The 18,608-nt window shown below is 39.8% G+C and overlaps 2 protein-coding genes and 1 pseudogene across 2 annotated transcripts in view; all 3 read right to left on the bottom strand.

The window, feature by feature from the left end:
- LOC126015454 (NADH dehydrogenase [ubiquinone] 1 alpha subcomplex subunit 6) overlaps positions 1 to 18,608 on the bottom strand; it is a 566,806-nt gene that overhangs the window by 118,058 nt on the left and 430,140 nt on the right. The gene's annotated exons all lie outside the window — the stretch shown is intronic.
- On the bottom strand, positions 5,083 to 12,800 carry LOC126015789 (olfactory receptor 148-like; annotated as a pseudogene).
- Positions 15,530 to 16,462, bottom strand: LOC126015431 (olfactory receptor 148-like). The gene has a single exon (XM_049777956.1). The coding sequence runs from the start codon at positions 16,460 to 16,462 to the stop codon at positions 15,530 to 15,532; it is 933 nt and encodes a 310-aa protein (XP_049633913.1).

Here is an 18,608-nt window from a genome sequence, read left to right as displayed (position 1 = left end):
TGTACTTAATTGTCTTAGGCTCTCATTGTCATAAGCTCTGATGTTTCCCTGGGTTCTCTATAGAATATGGTCAATATTCCTCTTTCCCTCATGGCTCCTTTCAAGGAGTTTAGAGGCTTGTTTGACCTGACGTCAGTTTGCACTAATGCTAGACCCTAACCCTAAGGTGAAGCCTGGCCTGAGGTGCTCATTGTCTGCATTAGTGTCTCTTCTCCAGGCTTCTTGTGGCTTGTATTGCATTTGAAGCATTATTGAGAGCTTTGACAAGAAGATGCAGGGAAACTATCTAAGGTGACATCTGCTATCTTGCAGGTCCCAGCAACTGTTATTTGTTCCTTTTGATAAGGGTTAAAATCCCAGATAATCTCTGACTGAATAGAAGTGTGAGTATAGTTAGTTGGATATATTCACAGTTTGAAAAGATATTTTCAAAACCTTTTGTGGAAACATGGCCATCTCTTCTGGATTATGCTGAGTGTCTAATGAACCTTGCAATAGAGGAATCAGAATCACAGCTTCATTATCTGCCTTTCCCCATACCTTACAAGCTTCTAAACCATTCCAGATGCAGTCAAATATGAACCCTGTCCTGTCAGGGGGCTGCCTGAGAAACATCAGCCACTTCCATTTCTGGTATGCTACAGGCCTCATTTTCCCTTCATTTGAAAATTAAAAGCAAGGAGAGATGGTAATTAGCTCATGAAAAGTAGCCTACATTCAAATATGTTTTTACTTGTTTTTAACATACAATTCTCTTGTAATTACCTTTGTGAATTCAAACATTTTAATATTGAAATTTGCATTCTTCACCATTTCTGGACTAGCAGCCAACCACTTCCTTGGTCATCTGACATCATGGAACCTGCAATAGAAATTAAGTAAGAATGAAAGATTCCCCTCAGGGGTTGGAGAGAGTACAATAGACAAGGCACTTGCTTTATCTGTGGTCCCCCACACCATCAAGAGTAATTCTGAAAGCACAGAGCCAGGAGCAACCCCTGAGCACTGCCAGGTATGGCCCCAAAACAAAAAACAAAGAATGGTGAGTTGCTCTAATAATAGAATAAAACCTCTGGTTCAAGGTTTAACTTAAATCCTGCCACATAATTTGTAGAGCAGTTATTGTAGAAATATCACATGTCAAGATCATGAGAGAAAGGAGAGAACAAAATGAGACTTGAAGCCAAATTTTGAGAAATAGTCCATTTTGGGGAAAGCAAAAGGAATAGTAGCTCTTCAAGAGGAATTTAACAATCTTCAGAGACTGGGAAGGGGATCAGAAGAAGAACGTTCTGTGTCTTTCTACCATAAAGGTCATATTTTTTTACTATGACACGGAAGTATATTCTGACCCTCTTGTATCAGGAATTTATTGAACTGAATTAGTATTGGCACTTGTTTGTGTGCATATTTGCTGTAGTAAGGAAACACAGGGTTTTGGGTGTGCTAGGTAAGTGGTACACCACCACATTGCCTTCCTGTCCCCTGATGAAAAAGACAGGAATAATAGTCTGTAGGACTTAGGCAAAGATAGATGTAGAAATAACAGTTTAGGCTACAAATATTTATGAATTTCTGCATGCATACTAAGTCAGCAGGCTTAAGCTGTCAGTTTGCTTCATTAAAAACACATTAGAAGCCCCTAATTGAAATTATTTTCCACAGTCCTGCATCTTAGAACTTGACTGTAGTGAAAAGTAAAATGAGAAATAGAGCAGTGCTCAGAGCACTTACCTGGTTCACAGGCTTTAACTGGCCCATATTAAGCAAAGTCGTGTTCTCAATACTCTGATCTTCAGATTCTCTGTAGCACTGTGGAGCTCTCATCTCCAGTTCCTCAGGTTCCATGGAATGTGATTACAGTCTAATATCTACAGATCCCAAAAATGTCTTCTTTATCAAGCTAATGGCTCAGGGAAAGAATGTTGTGCATCTGATGGCTGCCCTCACACCGGGATGATTTCTCCACACTTAGAAGTGAAACTCTCTCTGATCTTTGCAGATTCTTAAATGATTGCAGAGTCCCTCTTGAGCTTATTCTTGGTGTATCCCAGGACACATAGAGAGGAGCTTTCTGAGTATAGGGAACAATTATGTCGGATGTAGAGAGAACCTGGGGGTTATATAATCGTGCACAGTCCTCAAGAGAATCAGGAAAATGTACTGGGAATCCCTGACTTGTTCAACCAGACTAATTTTGCTGTGGGAGATATACCTTACACCATTTATTTTTCTCATGTCCTGGCCCATTTTTAGGATGTGCTGTTACCTGCTATTTTTCAACTTTTCAACTTTTTCCTTCTTTCTCATTATTATGGAAGAAATCATGTTAAAGGAACCCATTAAGGAAATAGAAGATTTTAGTTGTAAGATTTTTGTTTTGAATCTTTCCTCATTACTTCTAATACTCCTCAGAGTTTCTCTGGTCTTGTTTGGATTTGTCTGTGAATGAAATATAGACATGGGAAACCATTTATCAATATTGTCAATCAAAGTATTTCAGTCAATAATTTTTTAGTTTAAAATAATGAAATGGAGGGACTGGAGAGATAGCATGGAGGTAAAGGCATTTGCCTTGCATGCTAAAGGACGGTGGTTTGAATCCCGGCATCCTATATGGTCCCCTGAGCCTGCCAGGAGTGATGTCTGAGTGTAGAACCAGGAGTAACACCTGAGCGTTGCTGGGTGTAACCCAAAAACCAAAACCAAAAATAAAAAAATGAAATGGAGTTGTAATCATATTACAAAAACTGTGAATGTTAATAAAATAACATTTTAAGCACCTGCACACATATGTTCTTATATAGAATTTATTACTTCTTCAAGTCGAAGGGATTACACATTGTTTTTACATACTGTCTCCCTCCCACCAGCTCTTTGCATCCATTAGATTTCTTGCCTAATTAATACAATGAAAATATTTTTTAATAAGTTGCCAGGGAACTTTAAAACTCACAAATATAGATGAAGTATATCATTTAAGCCAAAAAGGGCACTTTGGAGAGAGCATTTTCTGTTGTTTGTTAAGTTAAGAAAATTAAATAATTGGGGCTAGAGAGATAGCATGGAGGTAAGGTGGTTGCCTTGCATGCAGAAGAATGGTGGTTCAAATCCTGGCATCCCATATGATCCTCCAAGCGATTTCTGAGCGTAGAGCCAGGAGAAACCCCTGAGCACTGCCTGGTGTGAACCCCCCCCCAAATGGAGAATAGTCAAATCCACACAGACACTATTAAAAAAAAGAAAATAAAATAAGAGGGAGGACATTAATAAAGCCCATTTCTTTTTTTTTATTATTTTAATTATGACAACAAAGATGCAAAGAAAGAGGACAGGGTAAAGTTACAGTGGAAGCCCAATCACCCATAAACAAAATTCACGGTATTCCCATCGATGATATCCCAGCCTTGAACTTTCAGCCAAAGAACTTTAAGAAAAACAAAACTAAACCCATGTACAATACAATTACTTTGTCCCTCAAATCCCCAGTTGTAGTACATACTATTTCTTAGCAGCACACAATATAATCTAAAGACATTAGACTTATGTAACTCCTTAAACATTGAGGGTAAAGTACATTTCTCTAGTTCCATGCACATGCTTACTAGTTTAAGTTAACCTCAAAAGTTTTAGTGGCTTGTTTTTCTTAAGAATTGGAATCAAGGGAACTTAGTAAAAAACAGTATTAAAGTGGCATTTGTTTGCATAGGCCCACCAAAACATAAGGGACATGGAAAGACAAATTATGGTCTAAATACAAGGAGACCCTACCCCTGAAGTTTCCTGGCACAGGACTGACTCTAGGCTCCAGGCAAACTAGTTTGTCCAATTCAAGTCATCGTCTGTAGTGGCAATACACCTCCATTCCTCACATAGTCTCTGTTGTTGGTATCATGCTTCTGTATTAAAGATCCTGGAGTCTGCATATCCCATATTGCAGTCAGGATGGTGCAGAGCATGCTCTTGTTTCACCTCACACTTAAGTGGCACTAGAGAGAACCATGTCCTGTAGAGCAGGTCATTGATGTTGTCAAGTCTTAGTGTAAACGGAAGTCTCTTTTTAGGGGGTCGATGTCAGACCCTTGGTAGTGTCTTTCCTGGTAGAGGACTGCTTCCAGCTGTTGCTATAAAAGACCTTGGATGTTTCGTAGATAGCTTGTCTGGTTCCGGCGTGAATGGAGGATGCCCATTCTTCTGAGGCCTGTGCCAGGTCATTATATCAATGTTCAGGGTGTAAGGTACATTGTACTGAGATTTATTAGGTAAGAACTTATCTATATGTATGGTGTTTTCCCATTTTAATGTGTCTATGCAAACAAGGATCAATGCCATGAAGCGTTATTGGTGCATCTGGAGGCCATAGGAACAAGACCAGCAATTTCCATGACATAGTTCAATCATAGGGATCAAACTGAGGGACATTTCCAACAACAATCCTTACTATACAGCTTACAAAGAAAAGACAAGATGAAAAGTGGATAGAAACATCATGGTAGAAAAATATATAGAAAGTTACATCAGTTAAAGAAAATACCCATAAAATATTCAAAAGATATATGTGTTCAATATGTGTTCAATTAGTGTTATTCTAAATAGTTCTGGGATTTGTTAGAACTACTGTATGTCTTAGGTCAGAGATTAAAACTATGTGTTACTAAAGTTAAGAAGGGTAAATCTGGGGTACTGATGGTTGGGAGGAGCAAATGTTCGCGCGGGGGCACTAGCCCCCCGTGAGGTTTGCAAAATTTAGACTGGTATGAAATTTCCAGTGACAGCCTGAGTATAGCTGAGCAGCTATCTGCCACCCACCAGATCAAATTCCACCCCCTAGGCCAGTGTCCGGGCCTGGCCTGGGAGTGGGGAAAACCCAGGGTGCCCCGTCAGCTCCTTCCAGGAACCCACCTGGAGATCCGGAGGAATGGGGGGGAGGGGGGGAGGGTGACCCAGGTCCGGGCCCCCCCCTGACCCTAGGCTGGACCAAAAGGCCGCTGGCACATGGGGATGCCTGCCAGCTGCCCGTCCATGCCGGCTCAAAATCCTCAATAAAGCCCATTTCTTAAACTTCCATTAAAATACCCATGATTATTCTGAAAAGTAAACTACTTTATGAAAGTTCCTTCTCAGAGACTTTTTAACTTCTTTGCTTCTTAGAATAGATGAGCGAGTTGAGCATGGAACAGATGATGTTACTTAATAACTACATGATGGCATCAAGCAAGGGTTTGGGCATAGACTATAGGTAGATGGGTACAGAGAAATGCAGTGAGGTGGGCTCTACAGGTGGAGAAGGCATTCTTCCTGCCCTCTGCCAAGTGGATTTTCAAAATGACAATCCTGATATGTATGTAGGAGACACACACAGTGAACCAAATCATTAGAGCCAAGAAGGCCACAGCTGTGGAATTCACTATCCATGCCTCTGACGGGTCACCACAGGCCAGGGGCAAAACAGTATGGATATCACAGAAATAGTAATCCACATGATTTTGGCCACAGTAGGTCAGGCTAAAGGTGAAGGCGGTCAGATTGGAGGCATGAACACAGCCCAGTGTCCAGGCTCCTCTGATCAAATCACACAGACTCTGTGTCTCATGATATTTGATTCTAAGGCTGTGGTAGATGGCCACAAAGCAGTCATAGAACATCACAGAATAGAGGCAACCTTCAGTGGCTTCCAAAAAAATGACAGAAGACTTTCTAATTTCCCCAATACTTACTGTGCCTATGCACAAAAAGCAAAAAATAAATTTTGTTGTTGTTATTATTATTATTATTATTGTTTTCCTTTCTTTGTGTACTTTATTTTGTTTTTATTTCAGGACTGTTGTTATTGTTTGGTTGTTGCCTTTATTGCTGTGGTGCTTTTTGGGTTCTTTTGTTTGACTTTTTTATATAGTTTTTATGTTTTTCTTCCTTTTTCCCCTTTTTCTTTTTTTTTTTTTTTAATTTATTTTTTTATTTAAACACCTTGATTACATACATGATTGTGTTTGGGTTTCAGTCATAAAAGGAACACCACCCATCACCAGTGCAACATTCCCATCACCCAAGTCCCAAATCTCCCTCCTCCCCACCCAACCCCCGCCTGTACCCTAAACAGGCTCTACATTTCCCTCATACATTCTCAATATTAGGACAGTTCAAAATGTAGTTATTTCTCTAACTAAACTCATCACTCTTTGTGGTGAGCTTCCTGAGGTGAGCTGGAACTTCCAGCTCTTTTCTCTTTTGTGTCTGAAAATTATTATTACAAGGGTGTCTTTCATTTTTCTTAAAACCCATAGATGAGTGAGACCATTCTGCGTTTCTCTCTCTCTCTCTGACTTATTTCACTCAGCATAATAGATTCCATGTACATCCATGTATAGGAAAATTTCATGACTTCATCTCTCCTGACAGCTGCATAATATTCCATTGTGTATATGTACCACAGTTTCTTTAGCCATTCGTCTGTTGAAGGGCATCTTGGTTGTTTCCAGAGTCTTGCTATGGTAAATAGAGCTGCAATGAATATAGGTGTAAGGAAGGGGTATATTCCTAGGAGTGGTATAGCTGGATCGTATGGGAGCTCGATTTCCAGTTTTTGGAGGAATCTCCATATCGCTTTCCATAAAGGTTGAACTAGACAGCATTCCCACCAGCAGTGGATAAGAGTTCCTTTCTCTCCACATCCACGCCAACACTGTTTATTCTCATTCTTTGTGATGTGTGCCATTCTCTGGGGTGTGAGGTGGTATCTCATCGTTGTTTTGATTTGCATCTCCCTGATGATTACTGATGTGGAACATTTTTTCATGTGTCTTTTGGCCATGCGTATTTCTTCTTTGTCAAAGTGTCTGTTCATTTCTTCTCCCCATTTTTTGATGAGGTTAGATGTTTTTTTCTTGTAAAGTTCTGTCAGTGCCTTGTATATTTTGGAGATTAGCCCCTTATCTGATGGGTATTGGGTGAATAGTTTCTCCCACTCAGTGGGTGGCTCTTGTATCCTGGGCACTATTTCCTTTGAGGTGCAGAAGCTTCTCAGCTTAATATATTCCCATCTGTTAATCTCTGCTTTCACTTGCTTGGAGAGTGCAGTTTCCTCCTTGAAGATGCCTGTAATGTCCTGTAGTGTTTTGCCTATGTGCTGTTCTATATATCTTATGGTTTTGGGGCTGATATCGAGGTCTTTAATCCATTTGGATTTTACCTTTGTACATGATGTTAGCTGGGGGTCTAAGTTTAATTTTTTGCAAGTGGCTATCCAATTGTGCCAACACCACTTGTTGAAGAGGCTTTCCCTGCTCCATTTAGGATTTCCTGCTCCTTTATCAAAAATTAGATGGTTGTATCTCTGGGGAACATTTTCTGAGTATTCAAGCCTATTCCACTGATCTGAGGACCTATCCTTATTCCAATACCATGCTGTTTTGATAACTATTGCTTTGTAGTACAGTTTAAAGTTGGGAAAAGTAATTCCTCCCATATTCTTTTTCCCAATGATTGCTTTAGCTATTCGAGGGTGTTTATTGTTCCAAATGAATTTCAAAAGTGTCTGATCCACTTCTTTGAAGAATGTCATGGGTATCTTTAGAGGGATGGCATTAAATCTGTATAATACCTTGGGGAGTATTGACATTTTGATGATGTTAATCCTGCCAATCCATGAGCAGGGTATGTGTTTCCATTTCCGTGTGTCCTCTCTTATTTCTTGGAGCAGAGTTTTATAGTTTTCTTTGTATAGGTCCTTCACATATTTAGTCAAGTTGATTCCAAGATATTTGAGTTTGTGTGGTACTATTGTGAATGGGGTTGTTTTCTTAATGTCCATTTCATCCTTATTACTATTGGTATATAGAAAGGCCATTGATTTTTGTGTGTTAATTTTGTAGCCTGCCACCTTGCTATATGAGTCTATTGTTTCTAGTAGCTTTTTGATAGAGTCTTTAGGGTTTTCTAAGTAGAGTATCATGTCATCTGCAAACAGTGAGAGCTTGACTTCTTCCTTTCCTATCTGGATTCCCTTGATATCCTTTTCTTGCCTAATCGCTATAGCAAGTACTTCCAGTGCTATGTTGAATAGGAGTGGTGAGAGAGGACAGCCTTGTCTTGTGCCAGAATTTAGAGGGAAGGCTTTCAGTTTTTCTCCATTGAGGATAATATTTGCCACTGGCTTGTGGTAGATGGCCTTCACTATATTGAGAAAGGTTCCCTCCATTCCCATCTTGCTGAGAGTTTTGATCAAGAATGGGTGTTGGACCTTATCAAATGCTTTCTCTGCATCTATTGATATGATCATGTGGTTTTTATTTTTCTTGTTATTGATGTTGTGTATTATGTTGATAGATTTACGGATGTTAAACCAGCCTTGCATTCCTGGGATGAAACCTACTTGATCGTAGTGGATGATCTTCTTAACGAGGCATTGAATCCTATTTGCCAGGATTTTGTTGAGGATCTTTGCATCTGCATTCATCAGTGATATTGGTCTGTAATTTTCTTTTTTGGTAGCGTCTCTGTCTGGTTTAGGTATCAAGGTGATGTTGGCTTCATAAAAGCTATTTGGAAGTGTTTCTGTTTGTTCAATTTCATGAAAGAGTCTTGCCAAGATTGGCAGTAGTTCCTCTTGGAAAGTTTGATACAATTCATTAGTGAATCCATCTGGACCTGGGCTTTTGTTTTTCGGCAGACATTTGATTACTGTTTTAATTTCATCAATGGTGATGGGGGTGTTTAGATATGCTACATCCTCTTCCTTCAACCGTGGAAGATTATAAGAGTCCAAGAATTTATCCATTTCTTCCAGGTTCTCATTTTTAGTGGCGTAGAGTTTTTCAAAGTAGTTTCTGATTACCCTTTGAATCTCTGTCATATCAGTAGTGATCTCTCCTTTTTCATTCCTGATACGAGTTATCAAGTTTCTCTCTCTCTCTTTCTTTGTTAGGTTTGCCAGTGGTCTATCAATCTTGTTTATTTTTTCAAAGAACCAACTTCTGCTTTCGTTGATCTTTCGGATTGTTTTTTGAGTTTCCACTTCGTTGATTTCTGCTCTCAGCTTTGTTATTTCCTTCTGTCTTCCTATTCTTGGGTCCTTTTGTTGAGCATTTTCTAGTTCTATTAGCTGTGTCATTAAGCTACTCAGGTAAGCTCCTTCTTCCTTCCTGATGTGTGCTTGCAAAGCTATAAATTTTCCTATCAGTACTGCTTTTGCTGTGTCCCATAAGTTCTGAGAGTTTGTGTCTTTATTGTCATTTGTTTCCAGGAACCTTTTTATTTCCTCCTTGATTTCATCTCGGACCCACTGGTTATTGAGCATGAGGCTGTTTAACTTCCAGGTGTTAAAGTGTTTCTTCTGAGTCCCTTTGGAGTTCACAAATAATTTCAGAGCCTTGTGGTCAGCGAAGGTAGTCTGCAAAATTTCTATCCTCTTGATCTTATGGAGGTATGTTTTATGTGCCAGCATGTAGTCTATCCTGGAGAATGTCCCATGTACATTGGAGAAGAATGTGTATCCAGGTTTCTGGGGATGGAGTGTCCTATATATATCCACTAGGCCTCTTTCTTCCATTTCTCTCCTCAGGTCTAGTATATTCTTGTTGGGTTTCAGTCTGGTTGACCTGTCCAGTGTTGACAAAGCCGTGTTAAGGTCCCCCACAATTATTGTGTTGTTGTTGATATTATTTTTCAGATTTGTCAACAGTTGTATTAAATATTTTGCTGGCCCCTCATTCGGTGCATATATGTTTAGGAGAGTGAATTCTTCCTGCTCTACGTACCCCTTGATTAATATAAAATGTCCGTCTTTGTCCCTTACAACCTTCCTGAGTATAAAGTTTGCATTATCTGATATTAGTATGGCCACTCCAGCTTTTTTATGGGTGTTGTTTGCTTGAATAACTTTTCTCCAGCCTTTTATTTTGAGTCTATGTTTGTTCTGACTATTCAGGTGCGTTTCTTGTAGGCAGCAGAAGGTTGGATTGAGTTTTTTGATCCATTTAGCCACTCTGTGTCTCTTAACTGGTGCATTTAGTCCATTGACGTTGAGAGAAAGAATTGTCCTGGGATTTAACGCCATCTTTATTTCAAAATTTGGTGTGTCTTTTGGGTAGTCTTGTCTTAGATTAGGTCTTTCAGTTTTTCTCTTAAGACTGGTTTTGTGTCTGTGAAGTTTCTGAGCTGTTTTTTGTCTGTGAAACCATGTATTCTTCCATCAAACCGGAAAGTGAGTTTTGCTGGGTATAGTATTCTGGGTGAAGCATTCATTTCATTCAGTCTTGTCACAATATCCCACCACTGCTTTCTGGCATTGAGCGTTTCTGGTGACAGGTCTGCTGTAAATCTCAGGGAAGCTTGCTTGAACATGATTTCCCCTTTTGATCTTGCTGTTTTCAGAATTCTGTCTCTATCTGTGGGATTTGTCATTGTGACTAGGATGTGTCTTGGGGTGGTTTTTCTGGGGTCTCTTTTGGTTGGTACTCTTCGGGCATGCAGGATTTAATCACATATATTCTTTAGCTCTGGAAGTTTCTCTTTAATGATGTTCTTGACCATTGATTCTTCCTGGAAATTTTCTTCCTGGGTCTCTGGGACTCCAATGATTCTTAAGTTGTTTCTGTTGATCTTATCATAGACTTCTATTTTCGTCTGTTCCCATTCTTTGACTAATTTTTCCATTGTCTGCTCATTTGCTTTAAGTTTTTTGTCCAATCTCTCCTGCTGTATGGAATTGTTATGTATCTCATCTTCCACAGCACCAAGTCTATTCTCAGCTTCTGATACCCTGTCCCAGAGCTTATCCATTTTGTCATTCACTTCGTTTACTGACTTTTTCAGTCCTGTTAGTTGACATGTTATTTCAGTTTGGAGTTTTGTCATTTCTGCCTTCATATTTTCTTGGTTCTTATTAGTGTTCTGTTCAACTCGATCCATGGTTTCTTGGAGTCTGTTGAGCACCTTCCATATTGCTAGTCTAAAGTCCTTATCTGAGAGATTGATTAGTTGTTCAGTCATTATCTGGTCCTCAGAATTGTCATCTTCATTCTCTATGTCTGATGCTGGCCTGCGTTGTTTCCCCATTGTCACACTTGTATTGTGGGTTTTTCTACGTGTTGTAGTGGTATTCATTGTCTATATGATGTAGGCAGCACACTCCTCTGGCTCCTCCCTTTCTGGATGGGCTGACTTGCCTCTAAGGGAGGGGAGTCCTCCGTGGATGAAGCCTCACACTGGGTCAAATCTTAGGCCCGAGCATGCAACAGAGAAGACAGTCCAGAGAGAAATGTTTGCTTCTGTGATATAGCGCCGTTCTTAGTGTGATTTTTCCTTCTTGTTGCAATGGAGTTCTTTCCTTAGAAAGAGTGCACGGCCGCGTAGCGAAGCGGAGCAGCCGTGCTCCACTGGAGCCTCTTTTTGCCCCACTCGCAAGAGTTTCACGCAAGAGGACAGTAGACAGACATAGACAGGTCACACTCACAGTCTTTCACAGCTGAGCCCCACTGGGCCGGTGTACTTTCGCGGATTTTCCCCGCCTGGTGTCACACATAGGGAGCCAGCTTTTGCAAAGATTAGCCGGTTTTTTTTTTTTTTCTTAAAATGGATATTTATAGCCTCTAGAACTGTGGTCCTCAAACTATGGCCCGCAGGCCACATATTGTATTTGTATCTGTTTTGTTTCTTCATTGCAAAATAAGATATATGCAGTGTGCATAAGAATTCGTTCATAAGTTTTGTTTTTACTATAGTCAGACCCTCCAATGGTCTGAGGGACAATGAACTGGCCCCCTGTTTAAAAAGTTTGAGGACCCCTGCTCTAGAAGGACTCTTCCCATTTCTTTCTTGTTTGATTTTTTTTTTTTTTTTTTTTTTTGGTTTTTGGGCCACACCCGGCTTTGCTCAGGGGTTAATCCTGGCTGTCTGCTCAGAAATAGCTCCTGGCAGGCACGGGGGACCATATGGGACACCGGGATTCGAAACAACCACCTTTGGTCCTGGATCGGCTGCTTGCAAGGCAAACGCCACTGTGCTATCTCTCCGGGCCCTCTTGTTTGATTTTTACCCTCCTCTTTTTTTCTCTTTCTTTTGTCTTCCCCTCCAAACAAAACCACATAACTTGAACCATCTTTTCTGCCTCACAAATTGAGGGGGAAACAATGGAGAGTACAAGACCAAACAGGTGTATGAACATTGAGTAGAAATAGAAAATGATCATACTTAAACATCAATGATCATACTTAAACACCAAATCTAAAGCCAGCGACAACAGACTCAAAACCCAATCTACAATAAGTTAGACACAGAGGGGACCATTTATTCTAGCAGCCCGGGGGTCAAAGGAAGGGGATATGGGATGCATGCTGGGAACAGGGGTGGAGGGAGGACAACACTGGTAGTGGGAATGCCTCTGATTCAATGTAACTATGTACCTAAAATATTACCATGAAAGATTTGTTATTTACTTTGGTCAAAATAAAAATTATTTAATTAAAAAATAGAAATCATCTGAAAATAAAATGACAGAAGAAAAGCTGAATGACATAGCCCTTGTAAGAAATGGCTCTATTCTGGCCAGAGAGAAAGAACAGTATCTTGGGGCAGGTCACTGATTGCAAAACTATAAAAAAAAAAATGGACAGGAGTACTAAGAAAAAGTACATGGGGGTATGAAGGGCAGAGAAGGAAACTACTGCTGTTAGGATGAGTAAGTTTCCTATCAGGGTGAAGAGGTAAATGAAAAGGAAGAGGAGAAAGAACACCATTTCCACTCCCTGGATCTTCGGGATTTTGAACAGAATGAATTCACTCAACTTCGTGTACTTTCTCATATTCCTGCAGAACTGGCCTGTGGATCACTCCTAATGATATTCAGGGGGGCCACTGGGGTGCTAGGCATAGAACCTCACCAGCCAGCTAGGTGCAAGGTAAGAGCCTTAACCTATGAACTAGCTCTCTGGCGTAAAAAACATAGATATATAATTATAATTTTTGAATCCCTAGGACAATTATTTGGGTATCAAAGTTTATAAATTCTTGTGTTGAACTACATTTAATTTTTTTATTATTATTCTGGAAGGAAAACTTGATATAAAATCTAACTTCTTAAATTTTCTATTCTAGAACTCAACCTAAATTGAAAATTTGAGATTTCCAGTAGGACGTGCTATGGTCAGTCCTCTACTACAATATAAATTGCAACAGAAATATTGTATTTTGTAAATCTATTGTGAATTGTCCAAAAAAATACCTCTTTGAACTTTCAGCTTTTTGTTGTTGTTGTTGTTGTTTTTCCTAAACTTTTGAAATCCAAAATATGTCAAAGCTTTAGAGAACTCTCAACTCAAATGTTTAGTGTCTCATAAAAGGAATTTCATTAGTTAACAGAATATAGAGCATATTGGGGCTGGAGAGATAGCACAGTAATAAGGCATTTGCCTTGTATGTAGTCAACCTGGGACAGACCTGGGTTCGATTCCTGGCATCCCACATGGTCCCCCGAGCCTGCCAGGAGCGATTTCTGAGTGCAGATCCAGGAGTAACCCCTTGAGCATCTCTGGTGTGCCCCCCCCCCAAATACAAAAACAAACAAAAGAAGAATATAGAACATGTTGACCCTAAGGTAAGGAAAAAGAACAAGCTTTGAGCTTCTTCACCATTTTGGTAACTGACAATTGACTCTTGTTCAGGGGGGTAATAAAGTATGGAGGGAGATGTGGGCATAGTGAGTTAAAAATGGAAAATAGATTCTCCAAAAAAAAAAAAAAAAGGTTAAGAGCATATGGTTAATGAAAAATGCTTTAACTATAGAAAATTCTTTTAAAAATATAATTTATAAAAACATCTTGCCAGAGCTTAAAAGCAATTCACACAGTGGTCTTTCACCTGAGACTTTAGAACTAGAATAACATCAGCAAATTCTGATGCAACTGATTCACTTTGCAATGACTGTCTTTAATGCTCAAGTGTCTATAGAGATTTTGTTTTGGGGGTTCTCAAAACAAAATTTTGAATGACAAAATTTTTATCATTCAGAGTCATTGAGAGGCTGCCCTAACACCCACTGTGATTTTCGCAGTTATATAAATTATGTCTTGGGCCTAGACTGATAGTATAGTAGCTAAGGCTTTGCTTTGCAAGCAGCTGGCCCAGTGTTTAATCCCCAGCACCCCATATGATCCTTTGAGCACTTTTGAAGTGATTCCTGAGTACAGAGCCAAGAGTAAGCCCCAGGTAATACCAGATATGGTCCAAAAATAACAGTTTTTAAAAAAGTTATGTTCAATTGTTGAAGGAATTATAACAATCCTAGATCTAATACTCCCAGAGCCACAACTGTCAAATATCCCAAGAAACAGTGAGCAGGAGCCTCTATGCAGAGGGAGCAAGTAAGTTCTGAGTGTGGAGTCTAGGAACTGGGAATTGAAGAGTTTCTGGGCATCCCCCACTTTTCTGTTCCAGGTACATATTCCCTGCAGCCCTTTTGTTCCCTATAGAGCTCTTGGATTTTACCTACTTGTAATTTCCCCAGTTTCTATCTATTATTTTGTGATTTTTGGATGGGGAATAATGATGAAGATCCCTGTGAGAAATCCACGTTGTTCTGCTATGAAGTGCAGATTTGTTTCTCATTAGCTATATTTTCTTGAAATGATGAGGGTTCCTTTCTGAAATTTAACATTATGATTTGTGAAATGGAGTTTAGACAGTAATTAATATGCCCATGAGAGATTGAAATGAAATAGTGCCAATAAACTTCCTGACACATACTATTGTTACTTATATGTTATTTCTTGAAATTGGGTGAAATATAGATTTAATTTTTTTTTTCAAATCTTTCTTCACCTCTAGTTCTTCTTTTTCCCAATCTTATAATCAATTCTGTTTCATTTGTATTTTTTATCTTTTTTAATTGGCTGAACTACTAATTATCACAGAAATATGATTGTAGAATAAAACATCTATTTTAGAATTTGAGAAAATAACATAAATTTCAAAATTCTTGATTAAAAATAGTAATATTAGCTCACTTCATATGGAATTTAAATCATATGGAATAAGCTATATTTTTGAACAGACCAACAAAAGAGAGGGGGAGAAAAGACTTGATATTTATTTCTTTCCATATTGGTATTGCTGAGGTAGCAAGTCACAAAAGTGTTAATATTTATGCTTTTGGAGTACAAGTTGCAGACCTTCCTCCCCCAGATGGCCAAGGACACTCTCTTTCTGGCACCCTAGTGTGCTTCATTCTTCCCCTTCCATTATATCCCCAACTTTGTAACCTTAGTTCTGTCGCTAGAGTCCAAGGAATTTTAACTGGATTTCATCCTTTCCTTCACTACATATGAATGAGAGCATCTGGAATTGATCTTTCCCCCTCTGACTTATTTTCTTTAACATGACACCATCTAGTTACATACAAACTATAGGAAGAGACAAGAGTTTACCATTTTTTACACCTGAATCATATTCCACTGTGTAGGTCCAATACAATTTCTGTATCCACTCTTTTGTCCTTGAACATTTCATTTGCTTTCCAGAACTCCATTGAAATACATTATCTATTCCCAACAAAGAAGACTCTTTGAAACACTCTTTTTAGGGACCTTTTCACTTCCCTGTTTCTCAAGGAATAGATTAAGGAGTTGAGCATGGGAGAGACAATGTTATTTAATATCTGCACAATGGCGTCGAGGAATGGCTTGGGTGTGGACTGAAGATAGATGATGATCACAGGGCCAAGGGCACAGAAGACAGCTGCTAGGTGGGCGCTGCAGGTGGAGAAGGCTTTCTTCCTGCCCTCTGCCGAGCGTATTCTCAAAATGGCAATTCCGATGCGGATGTAGGAGACACACACAGTGAACCAAAACATCAAAACCAGGAAGCCCACATTGGTGGAACCCACTGTCTGGGGCAGGGAGATGTCATCGCAGGCCAGAGGTAAGATAGCAGGGATGTCACAGAAGAAGTAGTCCACCTGATTCGGACCACAGTAGGTCACCTGAAATGTCAGGGAGGTCAGGATGGAGGCATGAACACAGCCCAGTGTCCAAGCTCCCATGACCATACCCACACAGATTCCGGGTCTCATTATGAGACTGTACCTCAGGGGGTAACAGATGGCCACAAAGCGGTCATAGGACATTACACAAAGCAGGCAATTTTCTGCACACCCCAGGAAATGATAGAAGAAGAGCTGGGTAGCACAACCCTGGTAAGAAATGGCCTTACTCTGGCCGGAGAGATAGAACAACATCTTGGGGCATGTCACTGATGGGAAAAATATGTCAAACATTGATAGGATTCCCAAGAAGAAGTACATGGGAGTGTGAAGGGCAGAAGAGAAAACCACTGCTATCAGGATGAGTAAATTGCCAAGCAGGGTGATGAAGTAAACAAATAAGAAGATGACAAAGAGCAAAATCTCTAGTCCTTGGGTCTGTGGGATTCCCAACAGAATGAACTCACTCAGCTCCGTGTGGTTCCTCATGTTTCTGTAGGGTTCGGCTGCTAGAGACAACACTTGTGAAAGCCTGAATGTGGAGGCTGAATGAGCATTGACAGGCACAATTAGATACATTCATCACAATCATTCAATGTCTAAATCTGTAATGATAATGCAATTCAAAACTCAGAATTCTCCCATACATTACATTTTAGTAAAGACATGTACTGGCTTCCCATCTCAATATGTTTATTCCTTGTAAACATGAACCCAAACAAAAGAAATGTCTGTATGACTAAATGCTGGATAACTAAGAGAATAGTGTTCAATATATTAACATTATTCATGTGCACTGCCAATTTTATAAATAGTAGCTTAAAATGCACAAAGCGAAAAGCCTTGTCACAGTGTGTCCAATCCTTTCATACCTATCAGAATTTGTGCCAATGCTACTCAGATGAGAATGGGTTGCAGTTCATTGAACTAATATATGAATAGGTTTGTGCTTCTGTCTTACTATTTAGAAATATTTCCTAATTTGGGTCATATTTTGTGTGGGATGTTCTTTTACTTGTGCCTGGTGAATCTTGGGTTCCTACTACAGGTTTGTGTGTAGCGTTAATATTCACCTCCTGTGATCCTTTAAGATAAATATGGTGGTGTTCATAAAATACTTTGTGACCTCTGAAGCCAGAGTGATAATACAGTGGGCCGGGCATTTGCCTTGCATGTGACTGACTCGGGTTCAGTTCCTGGCAACCTGGCATTCCGAGTCTGCCTGGAGTAATTTCTGAGTGCAGAGACAGCAGTAACCCTTTGGCACTGTCAGGTGTGGCCCCAAAGCAATAAATATGGGAATATAGTATATCCTGTATATAATTAATTATTACAATTGCTGTAGGGACACTTATGCAAAGTGGGAAGTAGTTATGTGCATGAAGATGCCAAACATTGACTATAGCTGGCTGAAGGGCACAGGAAAAAAGTGAAGTCACACAGACCTGGAGACCAAAGTTTGAGAAATACTCTACTTTAGAAAAGATGAAGAAAAGGGAACTGTTTTAGATTAAAAATTAGACATTGCCCTGAGATTTTGCAAGATACTCAGGAGAATGTATTTTGTGTCTTTGTGTCATAGAGAGGACCATAGTCTGTGTAATAACATTACCTTTCTCTGTGTCAGGAAATAAAAATTAAAGTTTTAAATTAAATTAAATGTGACCATGTTACCAATGTGGTGCTGGGAATGTGGTAGGTACTGAGCTAATGATGAAGAAGCAAAGGCTATGAGTGCATTTCAACATGCTGTTTCATCAAGAGGAAGACAGTAATGCCAGCCTGTGCATATGATAAAAAGTTAAGCCTTCCCTGTGTGAGCACTTACCTGACTAGTTGGGGGAAGTAAGTCAAATGCTTTTCTCTTCATTTATCTTCTGCATAGCTGTGGGCTCTTCATGCCTGTTGTTGGCTGCTCTTCTCTAGGCTCCATGACTTGGTCTTGGGGTCTCATTCACCATCACACAGATGTGATGTTGCAGGACATCTGATGTCTGGCCCTACCGGATAGGGTCTCCTCCTCCAATGCAACAGAATTAAATCACTTCCTGCTTTTACAGAATTTCTTAATGAGTCCCAGGTCCCTCTGGAGTCATTTCCTGTCTTATAGCCCAAGGCCCCCGGGCCACAGTCCCCCCCGAGCACAGGGACAATTAGTGACACCTGTGCAGTAGAAATAAGAATATTCACTAATGGCTGTGACCTTCAAGTGTATTAGGAAGCTTACTGGAAATTGGGGAGCTTGTGTATCCCCTGGCCATGGCCACTTATTTCCCTGCTCCGGGGAGATACCCCATGAACTCCTTTTGTTTTTTGTGGAACTTGGGATTTGACTCAGTGACCTACCTGTGTCTCCTGATCTCTGATTTCTTCCCATTTCCCTACTGCTTGCTTCTTGGAGAAATAGTTACAGTGGGAAAAGTGTGGCATTGGAGTCAGAAGATTATGATGTGAAAGTCAAAATTTGTTTTTCATTTGCTTAGGGACACACTTAGCATAAATGATTCAAAGCAGAGATGAGTCAGGATTATAAAGTTCTGGGATGGCACAAAGTCTGATTAGCAGGGACCTAGTACACAATAAGCCCTTGATAATAAAGTCCCTGCCACAGGAATCAGTGGTTTTGATGTTACTG

The sequence above is a fragment of the Suncus etruscus genome, chromosome 8 (genome assembly GCF_024139225.1).
Source record: "Suncus etruscus isolate mSunEtr1 chromosome 8, mSunEtr1.pri.cur, whole genome shotgun sequence".
Lineage (NCBI taxonomy): Eukaryota > Metazoa > Chordata > Mammalia > Eulipotyphla > Soricidae > Suncus > Suncus etruscus.
Note: the sequence above shows the minus strand (reverse complement) of the source record. Positions and strands in the feature narration are given on the sequence as shown.

What these genes read in the sequence shown, in the direction of transcription:
- LOC126015431 (XM_049777956.1), bottom strand. Translation starts at nt 16,462, where the DNA reads ATGAGGAACCACACGGAGCTGAGTGAGTTCATTCTGTTGGGAATCCCA.